Source organism: Coregonus clupeaformis, chromosome 2, assembly GCF_020615455.1.
Source record: "Coregonus clupeaformis isolate EN_2021a chromosome 2, ASM2061545v1, whole genome shotgun sequence".
In the NCBI taxonomy this organism is placed as follows: domain Eukaryota; kingdom Metazoa; phylum Chordata; class Actinopteri; order Salmoniformes; family Salmonidae; genus Coregonus; species Coregonus clupeaformis.
Genome location: NC_059193.1, coordinates 23,622,046 through 23,648,584, shown reverse-complemented (window position 1 = coordinate 23,648,584; position 26,539 = coordinate 23,622,046). Strand labels below are relative to the sequence as shown.

At 43.3% G+C, this 26,539-nt stretch overlaps 2 protein-coding genes and 1 non-coding gene across 4 annotated transcripts in view; 1 reads left to right on the top strand and 2 right to left on the bottom strand.

Annotated features, from left to right (window-relative positions):
* Window positions 1–4,501: 4,501 nt before the first annotated feature.
* LOC121578965 (wolframin-like) lies at window positions 4,502–20,151 on the top strand. Its single transcript, XM_045206067.1, has 10 exons — window positions 4,502–4,656; window positions 7,103–7,459; window positions 14,008–14,084; window positions 14,304–14,448; window positions 14,826–14,999; window positions 16,876–16,956; window positions 17,046–17,200; window positions 17,316–17,552; window positions 17,777–18,652; window positions 19,115–20,151. Exons 2-10 carry the CDS (start codon window positions 7,105–7,107, stop codon window positions 19,907–19,909), a joined length of 2,895 nt encoding a protein of 964 aa, XP_045062002.1. The 5' UTR covers window positions 4,502–4,656; window positions 7,103–7,104; the 3' UTR covers window positions 19,910–20,151.
* trnav-uac lies at window positions 7,564–7,637 on the bottom strand. Its single transcript has one exon. It is a non-coding gene; the product is annotated as a tRNA-Val (tRNA).
* A 1,832-nt stretch (window positions 20,152–21,983) lies between the features above and the next one.
* The window catches only part of LOC121579867 (serine/threonine-protein phosphatase 2A 55 kDa regulatory subunit B gamma isoform-like), a 42,617-nt gene continuing 38,061 nt past the window's right edge, over window positions 21,984–26,539 (bottom strand). For both annotated transcript variants that reach the window (XM_041894818.2, XM_041894819.2), the window contains 2 exons: window positions 24,199–24,290; window positions 21,984–23,990 (listed from right to left, as the gene is read on the bottom strand). In XM_041894818.2, the coding sequence (XP_041750752.1) occupies window positions 23,696–23,990; window positions 24,199–24,290 (387 nt within the window). In that variant the 3' untranslated portion in view covers window positions 21,984–23,695. The remainder of the gene's footprint in view (window positions 23,991–24,198; window positions 24,291–26,539) is intronic.

The following is a 26,539-nucleotide window of genomic DNA, read 5'->3' as shown; positions in this document are numbered from 1 at the left end:
ATGGTAAAAACAGCTTGATTGCTGTATTAACATCAGGGAAACTGGGCAGAAGGGAGTGGTGTTTCAAATACAGCAGTTCTGCAACATCTTTAATTGAGCCTCTTGTTCTCCTTAATTGACGGCCTCAACACGTTACGGAAAGAGATTAACTGTATAGGAAGCTCTGGGGACAGGTTGTCTGGATACTGGACAGCAAACAAATTCGCAGATGCAAACAGATTATCATTAACGGACAACAAGTTGAGGGCTTGAACAAAAAAAAGCGGTTTGCGATTTCGTTCATACTGGTGAACCGGCGTTTGAGTTTTGTGGTTGCAATATCAACATTCCCTTATCTCTGGTATATCTTGGCATGCTTAATTCAAGGCTAAGTTTAAATTGTGTCCAGCGCAATGGACATACAGTATAACGCACAATGTCTCAGGAAAGACTGTCTGGGTTGGCAATTCTCATAGTCGGGCCCGCAACCTGGACCTAAAGGCCGTGTTGAAAACATTTAAAACAAAAAAATGTAAGGCAACGCAGTCGCATATATAGCTAATATAGGCCTCTACATAGAAAAGAAAGAGACACTGAGACTTTTTTCTAAGAGACAAAGAGAAAAAGAGACACAGACAGAGAGAGAAGCAGCAATGAGTACTTCAGAAGACCAGGGGAGTCTCTCAAATTTGATTTTAATTTGATTTAATTTACCTTGAATATTGCAGGCCATTTGTGTAGGCTATTAGCCAGACAAAACCCGCTGATATCAACAATAAATAGTAGCTGAATTTATCTTCAAACCGACTACTTTTTCCTAATTGATAGGCTATTTGATGTGTAATTTTTATAAAACGTGTATAAATAGCAGCTAAATAGCAGATAAATCAGATATATAGCTATACATAGTAGGCTTCACTGCATAATGAAACTATCCCTAGTGAGCTAGTGTTTTGAGGGTGGACTGACTGTATTATTTGGCATTAATAGACTGGTTTGTACGCACAACAACTTTCTATCCAAGCTGGGAGAGAGCGCGAGGACGGCTCATGTCATGCAGGTTCAGGTACCTATACAGGACAGTTGTATAAATACAAATTAAAAAATCAATTGGTAGCTGATAAGTATGCTGTTGTATCGAACATTTATTTTACAATCTCCAATGTTTGAATTTCCAACTTTAATTACTGAACAAGTCATTAAATTATTGGCATTGATTTGGGAAGAGAGTTTTCGTCCACGCCCTGCCCGCCCCTCCAGAGCTAAGGAGGATCCTCTTTCTCAAAGCTAAGGATCCGGATCACATTCTGCGCATGTGATATTTTACACACACTACATACACTACATTACCAAAAGTATGTGGACACCTGCTCGTCGAACATCTCATTCCAAAATCATTGGCATTAATATGAAGTTGGTCCCCCCTTTGCTGCTATAACAGCCTCCACTCTTCTGGGATGGCTTTCCACTAGATGTTGGAACATTGCTGCAGGGACCTGCTTCCATTCAGCCACAAGAGCATTAGTGAGGTCGGGCACTGATGTTGGGCGATTAGGCCTGGCTCGCAGTCAGCGTTCCAATTCATCCCAAAGGTGTTCGATGGGGTTGAGGTCAGGGCTCTGTGCAGGCCATTTCTGTCTGGACCTCGCTTTGTGCACAGGGCATTGTCATGCTGAAACAGGAAAGGGCCTTAACCAAACCGTTGTCACAAAGTTGGATGCACAGAATCGTCTAGAATGTAATTGTATGCTGTAGCATTAACATTTCCCTTCACTAGAACTAAGGGGCCTAGCCCGAACCATGAAAAACAGCCCCAGACCATTATTCCTCCTCCACCAAACTTTACAGTTGTCACTATACATTGGGGCAGGTAGCGTTCTCCTGGCATCTGCCAAACCCAGATTTGTCCGTCGGGCTGCCAGATGGTGAAGCGTGATTCATCACTCCAGAGAACGCATTTCCACTGCTCCAGAGTCCAATGGCGGTGAGCTTTACACCACTCCAGCCAACACTTGGCATTGCACATGGTGATCTTAGGCTTGTGTGCAGCTGCTCGGCCATGGAAACCCATTTCATGAAGCTCCTGACAAACAGTTATTGTGCTGACGTTGCTTCCAGAGGCAGTTTGGAACTCGGTAGTGAGTGTTGCAACCGAGGACAGACGATATCTACTCGCTACGCGCTTCAGCACTTGGCAGTCCCGTTCTGTGAGCTTGTGTGGCCTACCACTTTGAGGCTGAGCCATTGTTGCTCCTAGACATTTCCACTTCACAATAACAGCACTTACAGTTGACCGGGGCAGTTCTAGCAGGGAAGAAATTTGATGAACTGACTTGTTGGAAAGGTGGCATCCTATGACGGTGCCATGTTGAAAGTCACTGAGCTCTTCAGTAAGGCCATTCTACTGCCAATGTTTGTCTGTGGAGATTGCATGGCTGTGTGCTCTATTTTATACATCTGTCAGCAACAGGTGTGGCTGATATAGCCGAATCCACTAATTTGAAGGGGTGTCACATACTTTTGTATATATAGTGTAGCTACTGCACACTCCCCCTCCCTTTACATTTCTCTCTTTACTCACCCTCTTCTGAACCATGATGATGTAGCCTATGTCTCTGCCTCATATTTCTGAACAGATGAAATAAAAAACCCTGCGGCGATTTGAACGAACATTCCCACAAATATTTATTAAAGGCTACACAACCTTCTCTGTCTGTTGTAACGGATATTGCAGTTGCACAAGGAGGACGCAGTCCCTACATACTGCATTGAAGCAAAAACAATCAGCGTTTTATGTGATGATGTAGGCTAATCTTTATAGTTGCTGCCATATCGTAGCAGTACTGCGAGAGAATACAGAAATACAGTAGTAGAGTTCCTGAAAAAAGAATACAACTCCCCAGTTTTGTACTGGGCCATAAAAACTATCTGCGTTTTAACCACACACAGGCCCAACTAACTGCTATTCGCTTCTCAATGATCATGCAAGTACCGCACGGTTCCACCTCTTGACAGTCGGTTCCACCTCTGGGCTTTTGTTGCACACATATCTAGATGATGCTACACACTATTTTACGCAATGACGCAGTCGGTGTGTTCAAAGCGATTTGAACACTACAATGCAGTATGTAGGGACTTCTTCCTCCTTGTGCAACTGCAATATCTGTAACAACAGACAGAGAAGGCGCAGTGGTTTAAGGCACTGCATCGCAGTGCTAGCTGTGCCACTAGAGATCCTGGTTCGAATTCAGGCTCTGTCGTAGCCGGCCGCGACCGGGAGACCCATGGGAATGGCCGGCAGGGATGTAGCTCAGTTGGTAGAGCATGGTGTTTGCAACGCCAGGGTTGTGGGTTCGATTCCCACAGGGGGCCAGTATGAAACATTTTTTTAAATAATGTATACACTCACTAACTGTAAGTCGCTCTGGATAAGAGCGTCTGCTAAATGACATAAATGTAAAATGTTGTATAGCCTTTGAACACACCGACTGCGTCATTGCGCAAAATAGTATGCAGCATCATATAGATATGTGTGCAACAAAAGTTCAACATTCACCTTCTGCTACCATTTCTGTCAACCCGTTCACGCATACAGTTTGACGCATACGTTCGATAAATCCAACGTATGCAACACACAGAACGCACTGCAACTGCCTCTGCAACGCAATGCTGCAAGGCAAACGCAGCGTTCCTGTGGAAATGAATGTACTTCTGATGTACCAAAACGCAAAAACACAGTCGGTGTGTTCAAAACGTAAATGTAGCCTATTGCAGTGGCGGATCCACAAGTGGTGACCCCAAAAAAGGTTGGCATCCCCGACCAACATCTGCTGACGGTCCACATTCTGGACGGACAAGGTGACAGGTACCCCATCGATGAAGGTGACAGGTGGTGTTGTCCCGGACGAGAGCGAACCCTTGGAGGGAGATAGGAGATACCTCTGTGATTGCCGCCGGGCTCAGCGGCAGCTCAAGGCTCATTGCGGGCTATTGGAAATCTCTAAGACCTGCGACCAAGGAGTCACCTACAAAAAATGATGTAACCAGGAAGAGCAATCGAGCATGGAGGTAGGAGCTATGCAAACTTGAGTTGAACGTTTACATAGAAAGAGAGAGGCTCTGGATATTCATTTACAATGTAAATGTTTATGACATGGTGTGACTGAAGCGTTCACATTCCCAATTTTAAGCGTAACTGAACGTATGAGGTATAGTGCTTATCGATGCATGTAGGCTATGGCATATCAAACCATGAAAATATGTAAAAATGTCGTCAGCCAATCAATGTATTCTCTGAACGAGAGGCATTTCGATGATCTACTGGTGATGCCTGAAAGAGAAAGCTCGGGAAATGGTTTCGACATTCTGTATCTGTAGCCAATGAAATTAAGAGAAAACGAAGGAGTCACTGACAATGTCCAATCATTATAGGCGGAGTAGAAAGTGGGCGTTTATTATGTCTGTAGGAGCTGAAGGAGTTCTCTCCTCATCGCTGTAAGTGGTGTGTGATAACAGATGCGCTTGTGGCACGGGAGGCGTCAAAAGTGAAAGGGTTGACGAGGCCCTGAACAATTTAAACTGGACACTTCTAACAGATTCTTATCGACTAGACGAAACACGGATTTAGTAGATTCTTATCGACTAGACGAAATACGGATTGAGTCTTTGACTGCAAAGGTGAGAGAATAACGCTGACATGTTTGTTTTGGACATGCTATACCCAGTGGTGTAAAGTACTTAATTAAAAATACATAAGTAGTTTTGGGGTGTATCTGTACTTTACTTTAATATTTACATTTTTGACAATTTTTACTTTTATTCCCCCTACATTCCTAAAGAAAATAATGTACTTTATACCAGTGGCGGCTCCTGAAAAAATTCTCAGGAGGGGCAATTTTTCTGATGATTTAGGTGACCTACACACATTTTTTAAAAAGATATGTCCAGCAACAACATGAAGACAGGGGCAGCATATAAGTCAATACCAGAATCATTTATTGACTGATCTCAGGGAGTGCTCCTAATCTCAGCTTGTTACCTGTATAAAAGACACCTGTCCACAGAAGCAATCAATCAATCAGATTCCAAACTCTCCACCATGGCCAAGACCAAAGAGCTCTCCAAGGATGTCAGGGACAAGATTGGAGACCTACACAAGGCTGGAATAATAATAATAATAATAATAAGCCATTTAGCAGACGCTTTTATCCAAAGCGACTTACAGTCATGCGTGCATACATTTTTGTGTATGGGTGGTCCCGGGGATCGAACCCACTACCTTGGCGTTACAAGCGCCGTGCTCTACCAGCTGAGCTACAGAAAGTGGATACTCATGGATGCGCATCGCAATTGTAAAATGTAAACACAATTGGAGACACCACGTCATTTTTGGAGACATGTTATTGACAGTAAACTATTGTAGATGCGACTGCTAACTAAATAAAACATTTTAGCTGGCTAGCTAATCATCTTAGCTAAATGTGGGGCAAACAATTCAGTTATTTACCGTTAATTTGAGGGATTGGGGTGAAAGAAATCGAGTTACATAGTGATACTTTTACGATATACTGTATTGACAATATCGCAATATAACCATATCCACCCTGTCCAAAGTCTCTACTTGGTCTCAGTTCTCCAGTAAACTTGTGATTATCAACACTAACCTCATCGTTGTGGCGGCGGACAGCTAGCCTGTATCCCTCATCCAGTTGAGTGGCAATGTTATTTTTTTCGTTCGTACCATTTTTTGGAAAATCCTCGGGTGTAGGACTTCCCCCTTTAGTAGAAACCTGTTGAATTATTAAATTTGGTCTGGGAGGTCCTAATTGTTTCGTTGCCAATTTATCTTCATTTGTTCGCCGACAAAAAGGAAATTCTTTCAAAGACACAATCGAGTTGCACTGAAGCCTAGCCATGTTGATAGTAGTAGTGAATTGATTGACGCTGCTACCCTCTCTTTTCTTAGTTACGTTCATGTGACGAAGCGCGTAAGTGCAAGCCCACAGACACCCATTGAGATTGTATTGAAGGCTCTGAAATTTGAAAAAAATAGATTTTACATGGGAGTCTATGACAGAAGTTCTGGGCGATTTTCAATCTGACTGAAATCGCCCCAAAAAGGGGGTGGAGCCATTTGAAGCACGACTTTAGCCTGATTCGACATTTAGTGGCAGTGTGGCACTGTGGCAGATCAGACGTATAGATTACAACACTGATAACTACTGTTGCCGTGATATAATTGATTAGAAAAAAAATCCCTTCCTTTTCCCGTTTGGCAGTGCGTCGCCCATATCGCCCTATTGAACAGGCCGTCCCTGCTTTATACTCCATACATTTTCCCTGACACCCAAAAGTACTCGTTACATTTGGAATGCTTAGCAGGACATGAAAATGGTCCAATTCACGCACTTATCAAGAGAACATCCCTGGTCATCTCTACTGCCTCTGATCTGGCAGACTCACTAAACACAAATTATTTGTTTGTAAATGATGTCCGAGTGTTGGAGTGTGCCGCTGGCTATCAGTAAAAAAGTAAATGTAAAAAAATTGTGCCTTCTGGTGTGCTTAATTTAAGGATTGTGAAATGATTTATACTTTTACTTTTGACACTTAAGTATATTTAAAAACAAATACTTTTAGACTTTTACTTAAGTGACTTTCACTTTTACTTGAGTCATTTTCTATTAAGGTATTTTTACTTTTACTCAAATATGACAGTTGGGTAATTTTTCCACCACTGGCTGTACCATAATCAGAACTGCCATCTTACGGTCATATTTAAGGTTCCATTGTCGTTGACAGAATCTTAACACATCTTAACACTTTGTCCTGAAGGGAAGCTATGGGCTTCCTTAGACAGTGAGAGTTGCATCATTGGAGCAGAAGTGCTGAGTGTGTAATGCAGCTGTTGTGTCACTGCACCAGGGTCCTCCTCACACTGACAAAGCAGCCACTCTCTCTCCTCTCCCCTGGCCTCACTCTGGTGCAGCTGTGTCAACAGACCGGTGCTTCCAGCTGACACGCCCCTCATGCATGAATGATTCTGTAAAGCTCCATCTATAAAAGTTAAACGTTATTTACACCAGGCAGAGTTTTAACTATGTTATCCTCTTCTGTCTGTCAGACATGGAACCATCACCCCCTGGCACCTCCCCCCCTTCCCCAGCTACCCCTAAATCTACCCCAGGCACTAGACCCACCGTGACCCTGCCTAAGTCCACCCCATCCGTCCCGACCTCTCCGGTCTCATCTTCCTCCCCTTCTCGTCCTGGTCCCCCTCTCTCTCCTCCCTCGCCCTCCCTCTCCACCCCTCCTGCATCCCCCCTGCGGCAGCCCATCAGACCTGTCTCCCAGGCAGGACGATCCCAGCTCAATGCTGCCAGCAGGTCAGCTGAGGAGAGGAGGGGGGCTGGTGCTGCTGGAGATACCCCGGTCAGGCCCCCTACTACCCCTCTACGACAGGCTTCTTTAGCTCAGCCAGGTGAGTACAGCCAAAGACACACAACACAACACAACACACTCATTTAGCAGACGCTCTTATCGAGAGCAACTTACAGTTTAATGAGTGCATACATTTTTCATACTGGCCCCCTGTGGGAATCGAACCCACAACCCTGGTGTTGTAAGCACCATGCTCTACCAACTGAGCTACAGGAGGCCCCTAGCAATATATACTGTTGTTTTGGCTGTATGGCATCATTGACATTACAACACATTACAACACAACACATTACAACACATTGCAACACAACACAACACATTACAACACATTACAACACAAGACATTACAACACTACACATTACAACCACAACACAACACATTACAACACAATACAACACATTACAACTCAACACAACACATTTCAACACAATACAACACATTACAACACATTACAACACATTACAACACATTACAACACGACACAACACATTACACCACATTACATTACAACACAACACATTACAACACAACACATTATAACACAACACATTACAACACAAGACATTGCAACACTACACATTACAACACAACACAATACATTACAACACAACACATTACAACACAACTCAACACAGCACATTACAACACAACACAACAAATTACAACTCAACACAACACATTACAACACAACACAACACATTACAACACATCACATTATAACACATTACAAAACATTACAATATAACACATTACAACACAACACATTACAACACATTACAACACAACACATTACAACACATTACAACACTTCACATTACAACACAACACATTACAACACAACACAACACATTACAACACATTACAACTCAACACAGCACATTACAACACAACACATTATAACACAACACATTACAACACAAGACATTACAACACTACACATTACAACACAACACATTACAACACAACACAACTCAACACAGCACATTACAACACAACACAACACAACACATTACAACTCAACACAACACATTACAACACAACACATTACAACACAACACATTACAACACATCACATTATAACACATTACAAAACATTACAATACAACACATTACAACACAACACATTACAACACTTCACATTACAACACATTACAACACAACACATTACAACACAACACATTACAACACAACACAACACATTACAACACATTACAACTCAACACAGCACATTACAACACAACACAACACAACACATTGCAACACAACACAACACATTACAACATAACACAACACATTACAACCCATTACAACACAACACATTACAACACATTGCAACACAACACAACACATTACAACACATTACAACACAAGACATTACAACACTACACATTACAACACAACACAACACATTACAACACAACACATTACAACACAATACAACACATTACAACTCAACACAACACATTTCAACACAATACAACACATTACAACACATTACAACACATTACAACACGACACAACACATTAAACCACATTACATTACAACACAACACATTACAACACAACACATTATAACACAACACATTACAACACAAGACATTGCAACACTACACATTACAACACAACACAATACATTACAACACAAAACATTACAACACAACTCAACACAGCACATTACAACACAACACAACAGATTACAACTCAACACAACACATTACAACACAACACATCACATTATAACACATTACAAAACATTACAATACAACACATTACAACACAACACATTACAACACATTACAACACAACACATTACACCACATTACAACACTTCACATTACAACACAACACATTACAACACAACACAACACATTGCAACACATTACAACTCAACACAGCACATTACAACACAACACATTATAACACAACACATTACAACACAAGACATTACAACACAACACATTACAACACAACACATTACAACTCAACACAACACATTACAACACATCACATTATAACACATTACAAAACATTACAATACAACACATTACAACACAACACATTACAACACATTACAACACAACACATTACAACACTTCACATTACAACACATTACAACACAACACAACACAACACATTACAACACATTACAACTCAACACAGCACATTACAACACAACACAACACATTACAACATAACACAACACATTACAACCCATTACAACACAACACATTACAACACCACACATTTCAACACAACACATTACAACACAACACAACACATTACAACACAACACATTACAACACAACACAACACATTACAACACACAATACACCCTAACCCTAATACTAAGTTGAATCAAGGACATCCCCCTTCACACATCAAAGCTCAGACAACAATAATAACCATACCACATCCCTAACATAACCTATTTTTTTGACCTCCTTTATATACAGCACATTACAACACAACACAACACATTACAACTCAACACAACACATTACAACACAACACATTACAACACATCACATTATAACACATTACAATACAACACATTACAACACATTACAACACAACACATTACAACACATTACAACACTTCACATTACAACACAACACATTACAACACAACACAACACATTACAACACAACACAACACATTACAACTCAACACAGCACAGCACATTGCAACACAACACAACACATTACAACACAACACAACACATTACAACACAACACATTACAACATAACACAACACATTACAACACATTACAACGCAACACATTACAACACCACACATTACAACACAAGACATTACAACACAACACAACACAACACATTACAACACACCACATTGCAACACATTACAACTCAACACAGCACATTACAACACAACACCACACATTACAACACACCACATTGCAACACATTACAACTCAACACAGCACATTATAACACAACACATTACAACACAATACATTACAACACTACACATTACAACACAACACAACACATTACAACACAACTCAACACAGCACATTACAACACAACACAACACATTACAACTCAACACAACACATTACAACACAACACATTACAACACTTCACATTACAACACATTACAACACAACACAACTCATTACAACACAACACACTACATTACAACACATTACAACTCAACACAGCACATTACAACACAACACAACACAACCCATTACAACACAGCACAACACATTACAACATAACACAACACATTACAACCCATTACAACACAACCCATTACAACACCACACATTACAACACAACACAACCCATTACAACACAACACATTACAACACAACACAACACATTACAACACAACACAACACATTACAACACAACACAACACATTACAACACACAATACACCCTAACCCAATTACTAAGTTGAATCAAGGACATCCCCCTTCACACATCAAAGCTCAGACAACAATAATAACCATACCACATCCCTAACATAACCTATTTTATTGACCTCCTTTATACAGTGGGGAAAAAAAGTATTTAGTCAGCCACCAATTGTGCAAGTTCTCCCACTTAAAAAGACGAGAGAGGCCTGTAATTTTCATCATAGGTGCACGTCAACTATGACAGACAAATTGAGGAAAGAAAATCCAGAAAATCACATTGTAGGATTTTTAATGAATTTATTAGCAAATTATGGTGGAAAATAAGTATTTGGTCACCTACAAACAAGCAAGATTTCTAGCTCTCACAGACCTGTAACTTCTTCTTTAAGAGGCTCCTCTGTCCTCCACTCGTTACCTGTATTAATGGCACCTGTTTGAACTTGTTATCAGTATAAAAGACACCTGTCCACAACCTCAAACAGTCACACTCCAAACTCCACTATGGCCAAGACCAAAGAGCTGTCAAAGGACACCAGAAACAAAATAGTAGACCTGCACCAGGCTGGGAAGACTGAATCTGCAATAGGTAAGCATCTTGGTTTGAAGAAATCAACTGTGGGAGCAATTATTAGGAAATGGAAGACATACAAGACCACTGATAATCTCCCTCGATCTGGGGTTCCACGCAAGATCTCACCCCGTGGGGTCAAAATGATCACAAGAACGGTGAGCAAAATCCCAGAACCACACGGGGGGACCTAGTGAATGACCTGCAGAGAGCTGGGACCAAAGTAACAAAGCCTACCATCAGTAACACACTACGCCGCCAGGGACTCAAATCCTGCAGTGCTAGACGTGTCCCCTGCTTAAGACAGTACATGTCCAGGCCCGTCTGAAGTTTGCTAGAGTGCATTTGGATGATCCAGAAGAGGATTGGGAGAATGTCATATGAAACCAAAATATAACTTTTTGGTAAAAACTCAACTCGTCGTGTTTGAAGGACAAAGAATGCTGAGTTGCATCCAAAGAACACCATACCTACTATGAAGCATGGGGGTGGAAACATCATGCTTTGGGGCTGTTTTTTCTGCAAAGGGACCAGGACGACTGATCCGTGTAAAGGAAAGAATGAATGGGGCCATGTATCGTGAGATTTTGAGTGAAAACCTCCTTCCATCAGCAAGGGCATTGAAGATGAAACGTGGCTGGGTCTTTCAGCATGACAATGATCCCAAACACACCGCCCGGGCAACAAAGGAGTGGCTTCGTAAGAAGCATTTCAAGGTCCTGGAGTGGCCTAGCCAGTCTCCAGATCTCAACCCCATAGAAAATCTTTGGAGGGAGTTGAAAGTCTGTGTTGCCCAGCGACAGCCCCAAAACATCACTGCTCTAGAGGAGATCTGCATGGAGGAATGGGCCAAAATACCAGCAACAGTGTGTGAAAACCTTGTGAAGACTTACAGAAAACGTTTGACCTGTGTCATTGCCAACAAAGGGTATATAACAAAGTATTGAGAAACTTTTGTTATTGACCAAATACTTATTTTCCACCATCATTTGCAAATAAATTCATTAAAAATCCTTCAATGTGATTTTCTGGAAAAAATTTTCTCATTTTGTCTGTCATAGTTGACGTGTACCTATGATGAAAATTACAGGCCTCTCTCATCTTTTTAAGTGGGAGAACTTGCACAATTGGTGGCTGACTAAATACTTTTTTCCCCCACTGTATATCGGTTACCCTTATATTTAGAAATGAAACCGAAACAGGAATGCCTTGCCATCCATCCTCACCAAGGCAACCAATGTGTTTGCTATTTCACCAAGACTAAGCTTCTACTACTACTACTATCTAACCTAACCCCTTGGCTTTGTCTGATTGCCCATTATGTTTAGGACTTTGGGAGAGGGCAGACTGGGTATTTCACTTTCTGTCTCATCCTGTCTCATCCTCTCCGCCCCTACCCACACCCTCCAATCAGAACCTCTCCCCCTGTGGCTTGTGATCTATCCGTGACAGCAGCAGATGTTGACCAGAGCATGTAAAGCAGTCAGTCAATCAGTCAGTCAGTCAGTCAGTCAGGGATTGCTGTGTAAGGCAGACAGAGAGCCCTCTCTCCTAACCCTATCCTTCTACTTCTCTCCATGCTTTTCTGATGCTACTGGCCAAAGCCTGCATGGAAAGCAAATTCCTTTCTCACTGCTTGGTATGGCTGGTTCAGGTGTACTGAATCTCTAATACTGCTTTTCAGAGGAGCACACATGGAAGTGAATTTATGCTACATGACCAGTGGGGACAAAGAGCCAGGATAGAGAATGTGTTAAAAATGATATCTGAAAAAGAATAGACACAGATACACTTCTGATAAACGTGTTGGTGTCGTGTCAATGCCAGGGGGTGAGGAGTAGCTGTTGAGTGAGCTAAATAAACTGTTATTTTAGGGCTGAGGCGCAGGGCTGGGCTAGGTCCACCATGCTGCCAGGAATCAATGGCATGTAAGGGAAGGAACTGGATGGATGCAGCAGCAGAGCACATGCGGATGGTTTCCTCTGCTCCTTAGTGACACAACACAGATGTACTACCTCTAGAAGCTTTATACAGTACAGCAAGACCTCACTTAGCCTACATAGGATAACAAGGGCTCTAAAACACATTTGTCCAACCTTTGCCTGCTCATAGTTCTTTAAAATCACATGATCATGCACATCAGATAATGTCATCAGTGTTTTCGGATGATGTCACCTGAAACATTTATCTTCTGCTGTCTCTTTGACTACAAAACAGATGATGATGTTGCTGGAGATGATGAATTTTATGTTGAAAGGGGTGGATTTTTCCTTTACAAATACACAAACGTTATTAGAGAAGAAGGACAGGTGGCAGTAATGGTTAGAGAGACTGTCTGTTGGGGGGGGGTGTCACAGCCCTGGTCCATGTGTGCTACTGAAGTGGTCTCTCTGTTCAAGGACAGTTGTTATAAGCAGTTAGCATCTGTCTACGGGAAGGAACATCCTGCCCTTAATGAATAACACTACTGCTACAGACTGCCACTGTTTGTGTGAGTCATATGCATCTGTTAGTTCCTAAAATGCTATGCAACATCTGTTACTGTATGTATCAATGCTGCCGGTCACCATGTAATAACCATCATAATGAATGGAGAAATAGATGAATGAGATGGGTGTTGTGTCTCTGTGTAGAGGAGCCAGAGGAGGAGCTGAGTGTGGAGGAGCTGGAGGAGAGGGCCAAGTCTGGAGACGCCAAAGCCCAGAGTAGGGTGAGTATTACCCATAGTCCACCTCAGAGAGACCACCAAAGCAAACGTGAATAGTCCTAACGTATGAACTACAATGGGTCTTCATAAGGACCCATTGTTGGAGTGGGAAGAACTGCAGATTAATTTAGTTTGATTAGAATTGTTTGCACAATCCCACATCTGGCAAGTTTCTTTGAATGTGCACATATTGTAGGTGATATATAATGTGTCTGTGTGTAGATTGGCCGGTACTACTTGGCCCTGGCTGAGGAGAGAGATGAGGAGGTGAACAACTGTACAGCAGTGAGTTGGCTGGTGCAGGCCACCAAACAGGGCCGCAAGGACGCAGTCAAGATGCTACAGCGCTGCCTAGCAACCAGGAAAGGTGAGAGGGCATGGCCTAAACCATTAACAGGAGCATGGTTAGGTGTAGGGTGTAGTTACCCCTAGACTCTGATCTTGGATCAGTTCAGCATTTCCCCCACTAATGGTTAAGGTTACAATTTGGGGGAGGGGAATCTGATCCTAGATCTGTACCTAGGGAACACTTCACCTTGGAACAGTATGGAGAACCAGAGCAATTCAAGAAAATATTTTTGAATTGGGTCTGAAAAAGTACAGTGTGCAATTAAATGGAGTATGCACTTAAACGATATGCACTTAGCAAGAGTCAACTGTCATTGGGAATGTTGAACTGATTGTTTGTCTCTGTGCATGGCGTTTATTATGAGGCATTAAGGCTGTGTTTGTGGTTACCATTAGGCATCACGTCAGAGAACTTTGAGGAGGTGAAGAAGCTGTGTACGGAGACGAGGTTTGAGAGAGGCGTAAGGAAGGCTGCTCTGGTCATGTACTGGAAGCTCAACCCAGAGAAGAAGAGAAGGGTGGCGGTGTCTGAGATGCTGGAGAACGTGGAACACGTCAACACTGAGCCAGGTAGTGTACTGTCCACTGACATGACATACACTACCAGTCAAAAGTTTGGACACACCTACTCATTCAAGGGTTTTTCTTTATTTTTACTGTTTTCTACATTGTAGATGAATAGTGAAGACATAAAACTATGAAATAACACATATGGAGTCATGTAGTAACCAAAAAAGTGTTAAACAAATCAAAATATATTTTATATTTGAGATTCTTCAAATAGCCACCCTTTGCCCTTGATGACAGCTTTGCACACTCTTGGCATTCTCTCAACCAGCTTCATGAGGTAGTCACCTGGAATGCATTTCAATTAACAGGGTGCCTTCTTAAAAGTTAATTTGTGGAAATTATTTCCTTCTTAATGCGTTTGAGCCAATCAGTTGTGTTGTGAGAAGGTAGGGGGGGTATACAGAAGATAGCCCTATTTGGTAAAAGATCAAGTCCATATTATGGCAAGAACAGCTCAAATAAGCAAAGAGAAACGAGAGTCCATCATTACTTTAAGACATGAAGGTCAGTCAATACGGAACATTTCAAGAACTTTGAAAGTGTCTTCAAGTGCAGTCGCAAAAACCATCAAGCGCTATGATGAAACTGGCTCTCTTGAGGACCACCACAGGAATGGAAGACCCAGAGTTACCTCTGCTGCAGAGGATGTTCATTAGAGTTACCAGCCTCAGAAATTGCAAAATATATATATATATACATATCCTTTAAAAATATATATTTCCCTTTATTACTTTCCAACCCCACCACCCCTTCCCTAATTGGAGTAAACTAGTGAACAACAATGCTTAGGCCTCTACTTCCAGCTAATACATACTATATACATTTTATGGACACAGTCAATTTTACAATAATTCTATTTAGTTTGTTTTTACTCCTGAACTTCCTCAACCTCTCTGATCATTTTCATGATATCCATCCGGTTTGCTTCTATATGCCATATCTTTCTAACTGTGCTCTTTCACAAAAGCTCTCAACCTATAACCTATATACTTATTATGGACACAGTATGCTTTACATTAGTTATCTTGTTGTTATTAGTTGTTGTTAGTTGTTATTAGTCCCATCCTTCAACTCCATTCAACACCTCCCATCTATCTCTTAACATCATTCATATTGGATTTCTATTTGCCATATATTTTTCAACTGTACTGTGATGTTTTACAAAAGTTCTGAACCCTTCTATTTTCATTGTTTCTACAGATTGTAAATTGAAAATAAACATTTTTGCTAAAAGTATTATTATATTATTGATCGATTGACTATGACTTTTCAGATCACCAAGTAGTGCTATCTGCAGGGTTAGCTCCAGGTAAATATTGCAATCCTTTAGCCATTCCTGGACCTGTGTCCAAAAACAAGCTTCAAATGGACAGTACCAAAACAAATGATCTAATGATTCTGTCTCTTCGCAGCAAAATCTGCAGAGCTGGGAAGATTGTATCCCCCATATAAATAACATTATATTGGTAGTAAGAATTTTGTATAATAATTTAAATTGAAAAATTCTAAGTTTTGAATCCGGCATTCATGCAGCATATCAAACCGGGATAGTGTTGTAGGATACACTGGCAAGTACAATAATATTATATTTGCCAGAGCATATTATTTAATTAAAAATCTGATTATTTCACATGGAGATGTTAGCCAGCTAGCTAGCAAGGGGAGACAACCAAAACGTGATTTTTCTTTACTTTCAACGCAAATAAGAAGATGACAAGAGAACCTCTGCTATCGCCCCCTTGTGGATGTTGCTATTTGGGTGTCTGGACCTGTGAGGTATCATGTTACCAAAAGGTGCACATTGTTCCAATAAAACAGAGTTGTTACGTAGCTAGTTTTTCAACTTCGTGTTTCTCTGTAATTCCTCCACCCCAAGGTGCCGCTGCCTCCCAGGGCCCAATATCCAGCTCCATGCAGAAACAGAGGAGAGTTCTGGAGAGCCTCGTCACCAGCAAAGGTTTGTGTATGTTTATGTGTTATAGAATCAAATGGAAAGGCAATGTAATAGTGAGTAAGGACTACCTCTCTCTCTGTGTGTCTCTGCAGCCAGTTGCTATGACGTGGGTCTAGATGACTTTGTGGAGATCACTAAGAAGTACGCTCAGGGCATCCCCCCCTCTCCCACTATGGCTGGGGCCGGCGGTGACGATGACGATGATGAAGCTGTGAAGAACCCAGACGACTTGCCCCTTCACCAAAAGGTCTGAATCTTTTTATCTCTCATGCGTTAATAACATCTTCACACACAGACGTAATTATCTTGCTCATGGATTTACCCTCTCTCTCGCTCTTTCTCTCTCTCGCTCTCTCCCCTAGGTGTTGAAGTTCCCCCTACACGCCCTGTTGGAGATCAAGGAGCACCTGATAAACTGGGCATCCCGGGCGGGCATGCAGTGGCTCAGTGCCCTCATCCCCACGCACCACGTCAACGCTCTCATCTTCTTCTTCGTCATCAGCAACCTCACCCTCGACTTCTTCATCTTCCTCATCCCCCTGGTGGTCTTCTACCTCTCCTTGTTCTCCATGGTCATCTGCACGCTGCGCGTCTTCCAGGTGGGATACCCTTCACACGGCTCTGGCCTTAGAGCAGAGGAACTGAAAGAGGATAACCTGTCATTATCCTGTAACAAACTAGGAAGTACTTGACCTTTGGTATTTTCTTGGAAAACAGAATAAAAATGGTTAGTAGTATGTAACTCCTATGGTAAGGTATTCCATGACAGCTATAGGATAATGTGTGTTCAGTGTGTAAAGAGCTGTTGGGATTGTTCTTCCAGAACTCCAAAGCGTGGGAGAACTTCCGGGTCCTGACAGACCTGCTGTTACGTTTCGAGCCCGGCCTGGACCTAGAGCAAGCTGAGACTAACTTCAGCTGGACCCACCTGGAGCCCTACCTCTACTTCCTGCTGTCGGTGGTCTTCATGGTCTTCTCCTTCCCCGTGGCTGACAAGACCTGGATCACCTGCTCCGAACTGGCCACCGTGGCCCTGTTCTTCACCGTCACCTCCTTCCTCAGCCTCCAAGCCTCCGCTGAGCTCTTCGCCCGCCGCGCCCTGCTCACAGAGGTGTTATCGGGGGTCTGTGCCCTTACACAACTATTACCCGATAGTGTCTGGTTCCTGCGGGTGTTAGGAACAACGTTTGTGACGGTGCCGCTAGGGGAGATGGTGGCGCTGAACGTGGGCGTGCCGTGTCTTCTATACGGGCACCTGATCTACCTGCTGTTCCGCATGGCCCAGCAGAGGGGCTTCAGGGGCACCTACCTTTGCCTGGTACCCTACATGGTCTGCTTCGTCTGGTGTGAGCTGTGCCTGGCCCTGCTCCACTTCTCCTCCACAATCGGTCTGATTCGGACCTGTGTGGGCTACCTCCTCTTCCTGTTCGCCCTGCCTGTCCTCACCTTGGGCTTGGCGACCATGTTGCTCTTCCGGGTCCTCCAGTGGTTCATGGCTCTGGAGGTCACCAAGATGCTGGTGACTCTGACCGTGTGCGCAGTCCCGGTGGTGTTGCGGTTGTGGACGCGGTTCAGCCTGAACCCGCTGGTGGTGGTGCGGTCCCTGTCGCGGAGCAGCGTGGTAAAGCTCATCCTGGTGTGGCTAAGTGCTGTGGTGATGTTCTGCTGGATGTACGTCTACCGCTCAGAAGGCATGAAGGTAATCACTAGAACTAGTTTACTACATTATGCTACATTATGCCCAAAGCGCTAATTAAAACAAAATACAGGTACTAGCATATTTACATAGTAAAGAACAACAGAATGACAGAAGCAGATCTAATTGCAGGCAGAGTACTATTTACAGCCGAGTACTATTTCCAGCAGATAACTATTTACAGCACAGTACTATTTACAGCAGGGTACTATTTACAGCAGAGTACTATTTACAGCAGGGTACTATTTCCAGCAGATAACTATTTACAGCAGAGTACTATTTCCAGCAGATAACTATTTACAGCAGAGTACTATTTACAGCAGGGTACTATTTACAGCAGAGTACTATTTACAGTGTTCAAATGTAACAACATAAAGAATACATTAAATGTATGAAAAGCGTTAAATGGAATACATGAACAACATCAAAATAAAGTTGAACCAAATGTGAATGTGTGTTGAACAGGTGTATAACTCCACCCTCACGTGGCCGGAGTACAGTAACCTGTGTGGGCCCAAGGCCTGGAAGGAATACAACATGGCCCAAACCCAGATCCTGTGTTCTCACCTGGAGGGCCACCGGGTCACCTGGACAGGACGCTTCAAATACGCCCGCATCACCGACATCGAGAACGGAGCCCAGTCCGTCATCGGCCTACTTCCTGCGTTCGTAGGGAATTGGATGAGATGTATCTATGGTGAGCCCTATCCACTCTGTGAAAACACCACCGACCCCACTGCCCCTCCCCAGCTCCTCCCTGCACCCCTTCCAGAAGACCCCTTATGCAAACTGAAAAAGCTGGCCAAGCACGAGTGCCACATGAAGCGCTTTGACCGCTACAAGTTCGAGGTGACCTTGGGCATGCCCCTGGAAAGGAAGAGTAAGAACGGGACCATCATAGAGGACGAAGACGCCACCAAGGACATCGTCCTGAGGGCCAGTAATGAGTTTGGCCCTGTGCTCCTGCACCTGAGCGCTGGGAGCCTGGTAGAGTTCAGTACGGTTCTAGAAGGACGCCTGGGCTCCAAGTGGCCTGTGTTTGAGCTGAAGGCTATCCACTGTCTGACGTGTGCAGACGCCCGCATGCCCAGCGGCAGGCAGTACAAGATAGAACACGACTGGAGGCGCTCGGCCCAGGGGGCACTGCAGTTTGCCTTCGACTTCTTCTTTAACCCCTTACTCACCGCACGACTGGAGCAGGACGCTGAGACACAGACACACAGGGCAGAGGAGGAATGGACCAAGGGTAGTGGTGGATAAATGTAGAGGAGTGTACATTATGAGGAGTGTATAAGTGTACACTATGAGGAGTGTATAAGTGTACACTGAGAGAACTGATTTCAGTATGGATTGTAAGTAATGCATTATGTCGAGCACTATTAGGAGTGTATGGGAATGTACCGGTACATACAATCACATAAAGGTTTGTCAGTAAATCTGGTTCTGCAGGGTGTTTTCCACTCCACTGTACTGGAGTTGCAGGACCGATGTTCAACTGCTTGGGGGGGTTCGTATTGTGTGACTGTTTTCATAGCTGCTGAGCCAAAGTGTGAGAGGATAATATCATGGACAACTTATTGAAACCACTCAATTCCAACGGAGGGACACAGTTTACACTAACTTTACACTTTCATACACCACAAACACAATCACTTCCACACAAATACACACACTGCCTCAACCTCCTCATTCATAGCCAATGTTTTCAGTCTGCCAATGTTTGAGAAAGTGTGTGGGACAATGCCGATCAACATTGTGATCAATAAGCTTATTGACTTGCTCTTGATATGCAGTCCAAATGTCTAATTGTGCATGCCATTCAACCAAATAGGCCTACCATTTGCATCCATGACACTAAAGGCTACATTCTATTAGACTTGCACTAGCCGACACCCTCATAGCGGTTGCTTTGATGGTGTCGGAGGTGGAACTACGTTAGAGCTGTCAAATCCACAAGCAGCTCCTGGCATTATACCTAAAGCGGACATTGCCATTGGCTGCACGGAGTCGCATTAAGAGAAATCCCATGCAGCTTTGTTTACAAGTTGGAACACTGGAATGTGAGATGTAATCTACACCTCCATTAGGATGATAGAAATCCTCATTATTTAGTTTCATGATTTAAAATTGTTGTTATTTCTATATAGCCTACACTTTCTCGTTCTGAACTTCTAACGTGAGTGGGACGGGTGTGGCTTTGTGACAATGATCAAGAGCAGCTGTTCACTGATTTGACAGAGCCAACGCAGTTACACCTCCGATGCCGCAAAACATCTATGTGGTTGTCTGCTATTGCTGGTTATCGTTTCATCTGATTGAATCTAGGCCCTACTGTAGATGTTTTTATCTGTTGTTTGACTTATCAAGTCTGTTTACATATTAAGTAAAAGTAGGACTTTTTAACTACGTTTAAAATACTCAATAGTGTTTGTGTTTTACATATGAATTGCGTTTTCAAAATGAACTGCATTTTTTAAACAGTTTGAGGCCTTCATTCAGTTTCATTTTAGGTACTTGTACAGTTCTTGAATCGTTTTTGGTTTTCTTAAATAGTTTTTCATTATAGGTTCATGATGGAGAAACAAATGGACTTAAACTCTTCCAGTTGTCTCCTTAAATATTGAGCTTTAATCATTCTCATTTTGATACCCTTCTTGTTGTGAATATTAAGTGCCTTGTCTTTTTAAATCACATTGGTAAATCATTCTGATGCCACATTAGCCTAGCAGCATATAGGCTACAGACCTGTATCAAAGCCTGCCTATATCAAAGTGCACTTGTGTCCAAATAGATTTTTGCCCCGCCTTTACTGGTGTGCCTTGTTGTCCCTCTACCTCCCTCTCCTTCTCCCTCCCTCCTCCTCTTTCCCCTGCTGTGCGGGGTTCTGTTCTGATCGCACAGTTCCAGTCTGCAGCAGGCCTCTAATGATGTGGTCACTGTCGCAGGATGTGATTTCACTACTGTGACCAATAAACCAATCGTGGAAATGTAAACCTCTGCTTCCTGAAGGGTTATTGCAATCACACGTACAAGGTTCTGATTCGGCTTCATGTTGTAATGACAGTATATTACCACTAGGTGGTGGTCAAGACTACAGCACAGAGACTCATCCACCTCGGGACTGTTTTAATGATGTAGTTCAAATATATTGATCCATATGAAGACTAATGTTGCAGCTACACGTCTATAAAGTACACAAACAGCAATTAATAAATTAATAGCACTCGCTATACATCAATGTTAACTGATTGAGTAGTGATCATATTAAATTGATTTAGCAGCTACAGAAGTTTAATAAAGACACCACAGCCTAACCCTAAACTATAGGATGCAATTTTGTTGAAATCTTTATTTTAAAAAAAAACATATTAACATATTTATAATTGTTCATTAGAATTGTTTTCGTTGAAAATACATGAACACAAAATATGTGAATCAATGCCAGGGCAGCAGGACATGAAATCAAACACAAGTGACAAAAAATGAAATAATTTGGTGAAAGGCTGAAGAGAAGAGCGTAATAATCTCTCTCTCTCGTTGCCATTAACACCATCATCAGAGATGATCGGCTCTGTACTCTTGGTTATTGATCCAAAACAACAAACCTATGAATGTCAAAAAGAGTTGAATATACAGCAGATACCATTCAGGTCCTTTAAAGGTTTGGATTACAATGTTGATAAAACGTTCCTTTAAAGGTTTAGATTACAACGCTGATAAAACATTATTTTAAAGGATTAGATTACAATGCTGATAAAACATTCCTTTAAAGATGTAGATTACAACCCTGATAAAACATTCCTTTAAAGTTTTAGATTACAACTTTGATAAAACATTCCTTTAAAAGTTTAGATTACAAGGTTGATAAAACACTCCTTTAAAGGTTTAGATTACAACGTTGATAAAACATTCCCCATACCTCTGGTTCAGTATCTTCATTTAAAACCCATTTATTATTTTGGCTTCATTTCAAATGTACACCGTAAAACTGAACACTGGTAAACATGCTTTTTGTGTCGTGTAAACACAAACAAAAGGAGAGCTTGTTGTTGTTGTCTATGGGAACTAGTGCTATGTAGAGGCAGAGCTCCAGAAGCCTTTTTACAGCCTGTTTATGGTTAGAAAGGCAGGCAGTAAATTTATATAAACCCAAAAAAATTCCATCATGCAGCATCTTTTTTGCTTAATTGTTGTGTTTCATTTCAAAGTAGCACACGACACAGCCAAGGTCCCTAGCAGTCTTCACAATCAACAGAAACGTCAGGACTAAATGTCAACAAGGTGTGGAACCCAATGTCCTACTGACTAATGTTTCTTGTGTACTATTAACTGTCATTGTCATCAATATTACCATCATCATCATTAATGAGAATAAACATTTTTAAAAAGGGAATTGCTGATTTAACTAAAAAAACATAATTAGACTTCAAACATTCCGCAAACATTCTGTTTCCACTAATTACCACCAGGAACCACAAAGGGTTTTTTACACCAACGTCAAGAATCAATCCAGCCTGTAGGAGAGGACTGAGCACAAACATGTACAGAAACAGAGGGAGGAGGAGGAAGGGGAAGAAGCAGATGATCAGAAAAAGACAGACGCATGTGAAAGCTCCTCCTGTCAAGAGGTCAATCCCTCGGAATGCAAAAACGACCAATAGCAAAACAAACACCATCAGATCAGCCACAATCCAGAGGTCAACAGTCAACACATCCATGATTTAGAATTACATCAACCATAATCTAACATCATTCTCATTGGATTATCCAGCTCCCCCTGTCTGGCCCTAGGGCGGGCGGGTCCATCCAGTATTTCGGGGGGAGGGGGGTAGACTTCATTGCGTGGAAGGGTGGGGGGCAGTGTGTGAGAACTGTGGAGTGTGTGTCTTTACAGCATCTCCCTGTCATCTGGAGAGAGTGTGTGTGTGTGTGTGCATATGTTACATGTTCTTGATTGCCTTACTGAATGTCTGCGAATGAATGTGTGCATCAGCGTGTGTGTGTGTATATATCTCCAGCCTCCTGCTCTCTCTCTCTCTCTCTCTCTCAGCCGTGCATCTCCTGGTTGAGTTTGTCCTGGAAGATGTACAGGTTGTTGGTGGCAGCGATGGCGATGATGTTCTCCGTGGGGTGCCAGGCCGTGTGCAGGATCTTCTTGGTGAAGTCCAGGCTGTCCACGCTGATGTCATCCTTGCGGCGTTTCCCGCCCTGGCAGACACGCCGAGGCTTGAGCACGGCCCGGGGCTTACTGCTCTCCCTGGACGCCTCCAGGGTCACGTCACGGTTGGTGTTCCGGTCAAACATCCGGAAGAAGTTGTTGTAGGCCCCCGTCATGATCACACTGAGAAAGGGGTATGGAGGGAGAAAGTGAGAGGAGTTGAGAGGAGTCAAAGTAAGTCAATATGCTAAGGTACTAGAGAATGTTACATTCTGCCCTTGTGCCCTCTGAATAATGCCATGAATACAGACATTCATCCCCAGAGCAACAAATAAGGGATTAGAAGAGCCACTCACAAACTCTCTCTCTCACACACACACACTTCGTCTACCTATCTGAGCCGTTCCAGGCACACTCAAACTTGTCGAAGATGCAGTCGTTCTCGTAGAGGGAGCAAAGCTTGCTGCGGAGGTAATCATGCACCTGCAGGAACACACACAGAGATTTAATCAACACACTATTCACAGCCAACACACGCACACACAGTCAGGACACAGTGCTGAACACTGACAGAGATCTAGTCCATACAGAAAACACAGCATAGCAACGCTGACAGGGACAGCTCGAAACAGAATCCACAGCACAGTACCCACATAGACAGCTCTGATAATTAACACAGGATATTCATTCTGAGAGAGGAGGGGATAAACCTCGTTTATTTTAGGAGAACTACTGAACCACATTCTAATCTAATCCATTTAGGACAGACCCAGGCAGGCGCACACACACACACACACACACACTTCCCTATTGATTTGTTGGACCTGCTTGTGTCATCATTATGTCTGCATGGTGATGTGTACGTCCAGCGGTCAATCCATGGTCAATCTACAGTAAAACTGAGGTTATGGTACGGTTGTAAATCAAAACATATTGGCATGCTTGTTTCCATACCGTTCTCGCTGACCAATGAAAATGTGTTGTGTTAAAGTAAACATGACCTGTTCTCTCCCCTCACAACCTACCCCTCCCTTCTCCACCCTCACATCTTTCCTTTTTTACCTCAGTATTTTAGTGTTAACCTTTTCTCCCACTCATCCTCTCTCCTCTCCTTTTCAATTCACTAAAGGAAAGACTTCAGTTAATACGGCCAAATCAGAAGAGTTTTACAGTCCCTCCTTCTCCCCCTCTCTCCCTCCCCCACCTCTCTCTCTGTCTCCTTGCTGCATTGCAGATGTTGATAGGCCTCAGTAAGGTACCCCCCCCCCCAAGTGTAGTGTCTCAGTAAGGTATCCCCCCCCAGTGTAGTGTCTCAGTAAGGTATCCCCCCAGTGTAGTGTCTCAGTAAGGTATCCCCCCCATCCCAGTGTAGTGTCTCAGTAAGGTATCCCCCCCATCCCAGTGTAGCGTCTCAGTAAGGTATCCCCCCCAGTGTAGTGTCTCAGTAAGGTATCCCCCCCAGCGTAGTTTCTCAGTAAGGTATCCCCCCTCCAAGTGTAGTGTCTCAGTAAGGTATCCCCACCCCCATCCCAGTGTAGTGTCTCAGTAAGGTATCCCCCCATCCCAGTGTAGTGTCTCAGTAAGGTCCCCCCCAGTGTAGTGTCTCAGTAAGGTATCCCCCCTCCCAGTGTAGTGTCTCAGTAAGGTAGCCCCCTCCCAGTGTAGTGTCTCAGTAAGGTACCCCCCGTGTAGTGTCTCAGTAAGGTATCCCCCCTGTGTAGTGTCTCAGTAAGGTACCCCCCAGTGTAGTGTCTCAGTAAGGTATCCCCCCAGTGTAGTATCTCAGTAAGGTATCACCCCCCAGTGTAGTGTCTCAGTAAGGTATACCCCCGCCCTCCCAGTGTAGTGTCTCAGTAAGGCATCTCCCCCCCCAGTGTAGTGTCTCAGTAAGGTATCCCCCCCATCCCAGTGTAGTGTCTCAGTAAGGTATCCCCCCCAGTGTAGTGTCTCAGTAAGTTATCCCCCCCAGTGTAGTGTCTCAGTAAGGTATCCCCCCAGTGTATTATCTCAGTAAGGTATCCCCCCAGTGTAGTGTCTCAGTAAGGTATCCCCCCGCCCTCCCAGTGTAGTGTCTCAGTAAGGTATCTCCCCCAGTGTAGTGTCTCAGTAAGGTATCCCCCCGTCCCAAGTGTAGTGTCTCAGTAAGGTATCCCCCCGTCCAAGTGTAGTGTCTCAGTAAGGTATCCCCCATCCCAGTGTAGTGTCTCAGTAAGGTATCCCCCCCTCCCAGTGTAGTGTCTCAGTAAGGTACCCCCCCGCAGTGTAGTGTCTCAGTAAGGTATCCCCCCGTGTAGTGTCTCAGTAAGGTAACTCCCCCCAGTGTAGTGTCTCAGTAAGGTATCCCCCCATCCCAGTGTAGTGTCTCAGTAAGGTATCCCCCCAGTGTAGTGTCTCAGTAAGTTATCCCCCCAGCGTAGTTTCTCAGTAAGGTATCCCCCTCCAAGTGTAGAGTCTCAGTAAGGTATCCCCCCGCCCTCCCAGTGTAGTGTCTCAGTAAGGTATCTCCCCCCCAGTGTAGTGTCTCAGTAAGGTATCCCCCCCATCCCAGTGTAGTGTCTCAGTAAGGTATCCCCCCCAGTGTAGTGTCTCAGTAAGTTATCCCCCCCCAGTGTAGTGTCTCAGTAAGGTATCCCCCCAGTGTATTATCTCAGTAAGGTATCCCCCCAGTGTAGTGTCTCAGTAAGGTATCCCCCCGCCCTCCCAGTGTAGTGTCTCAGTAGGGTATCTCCCCC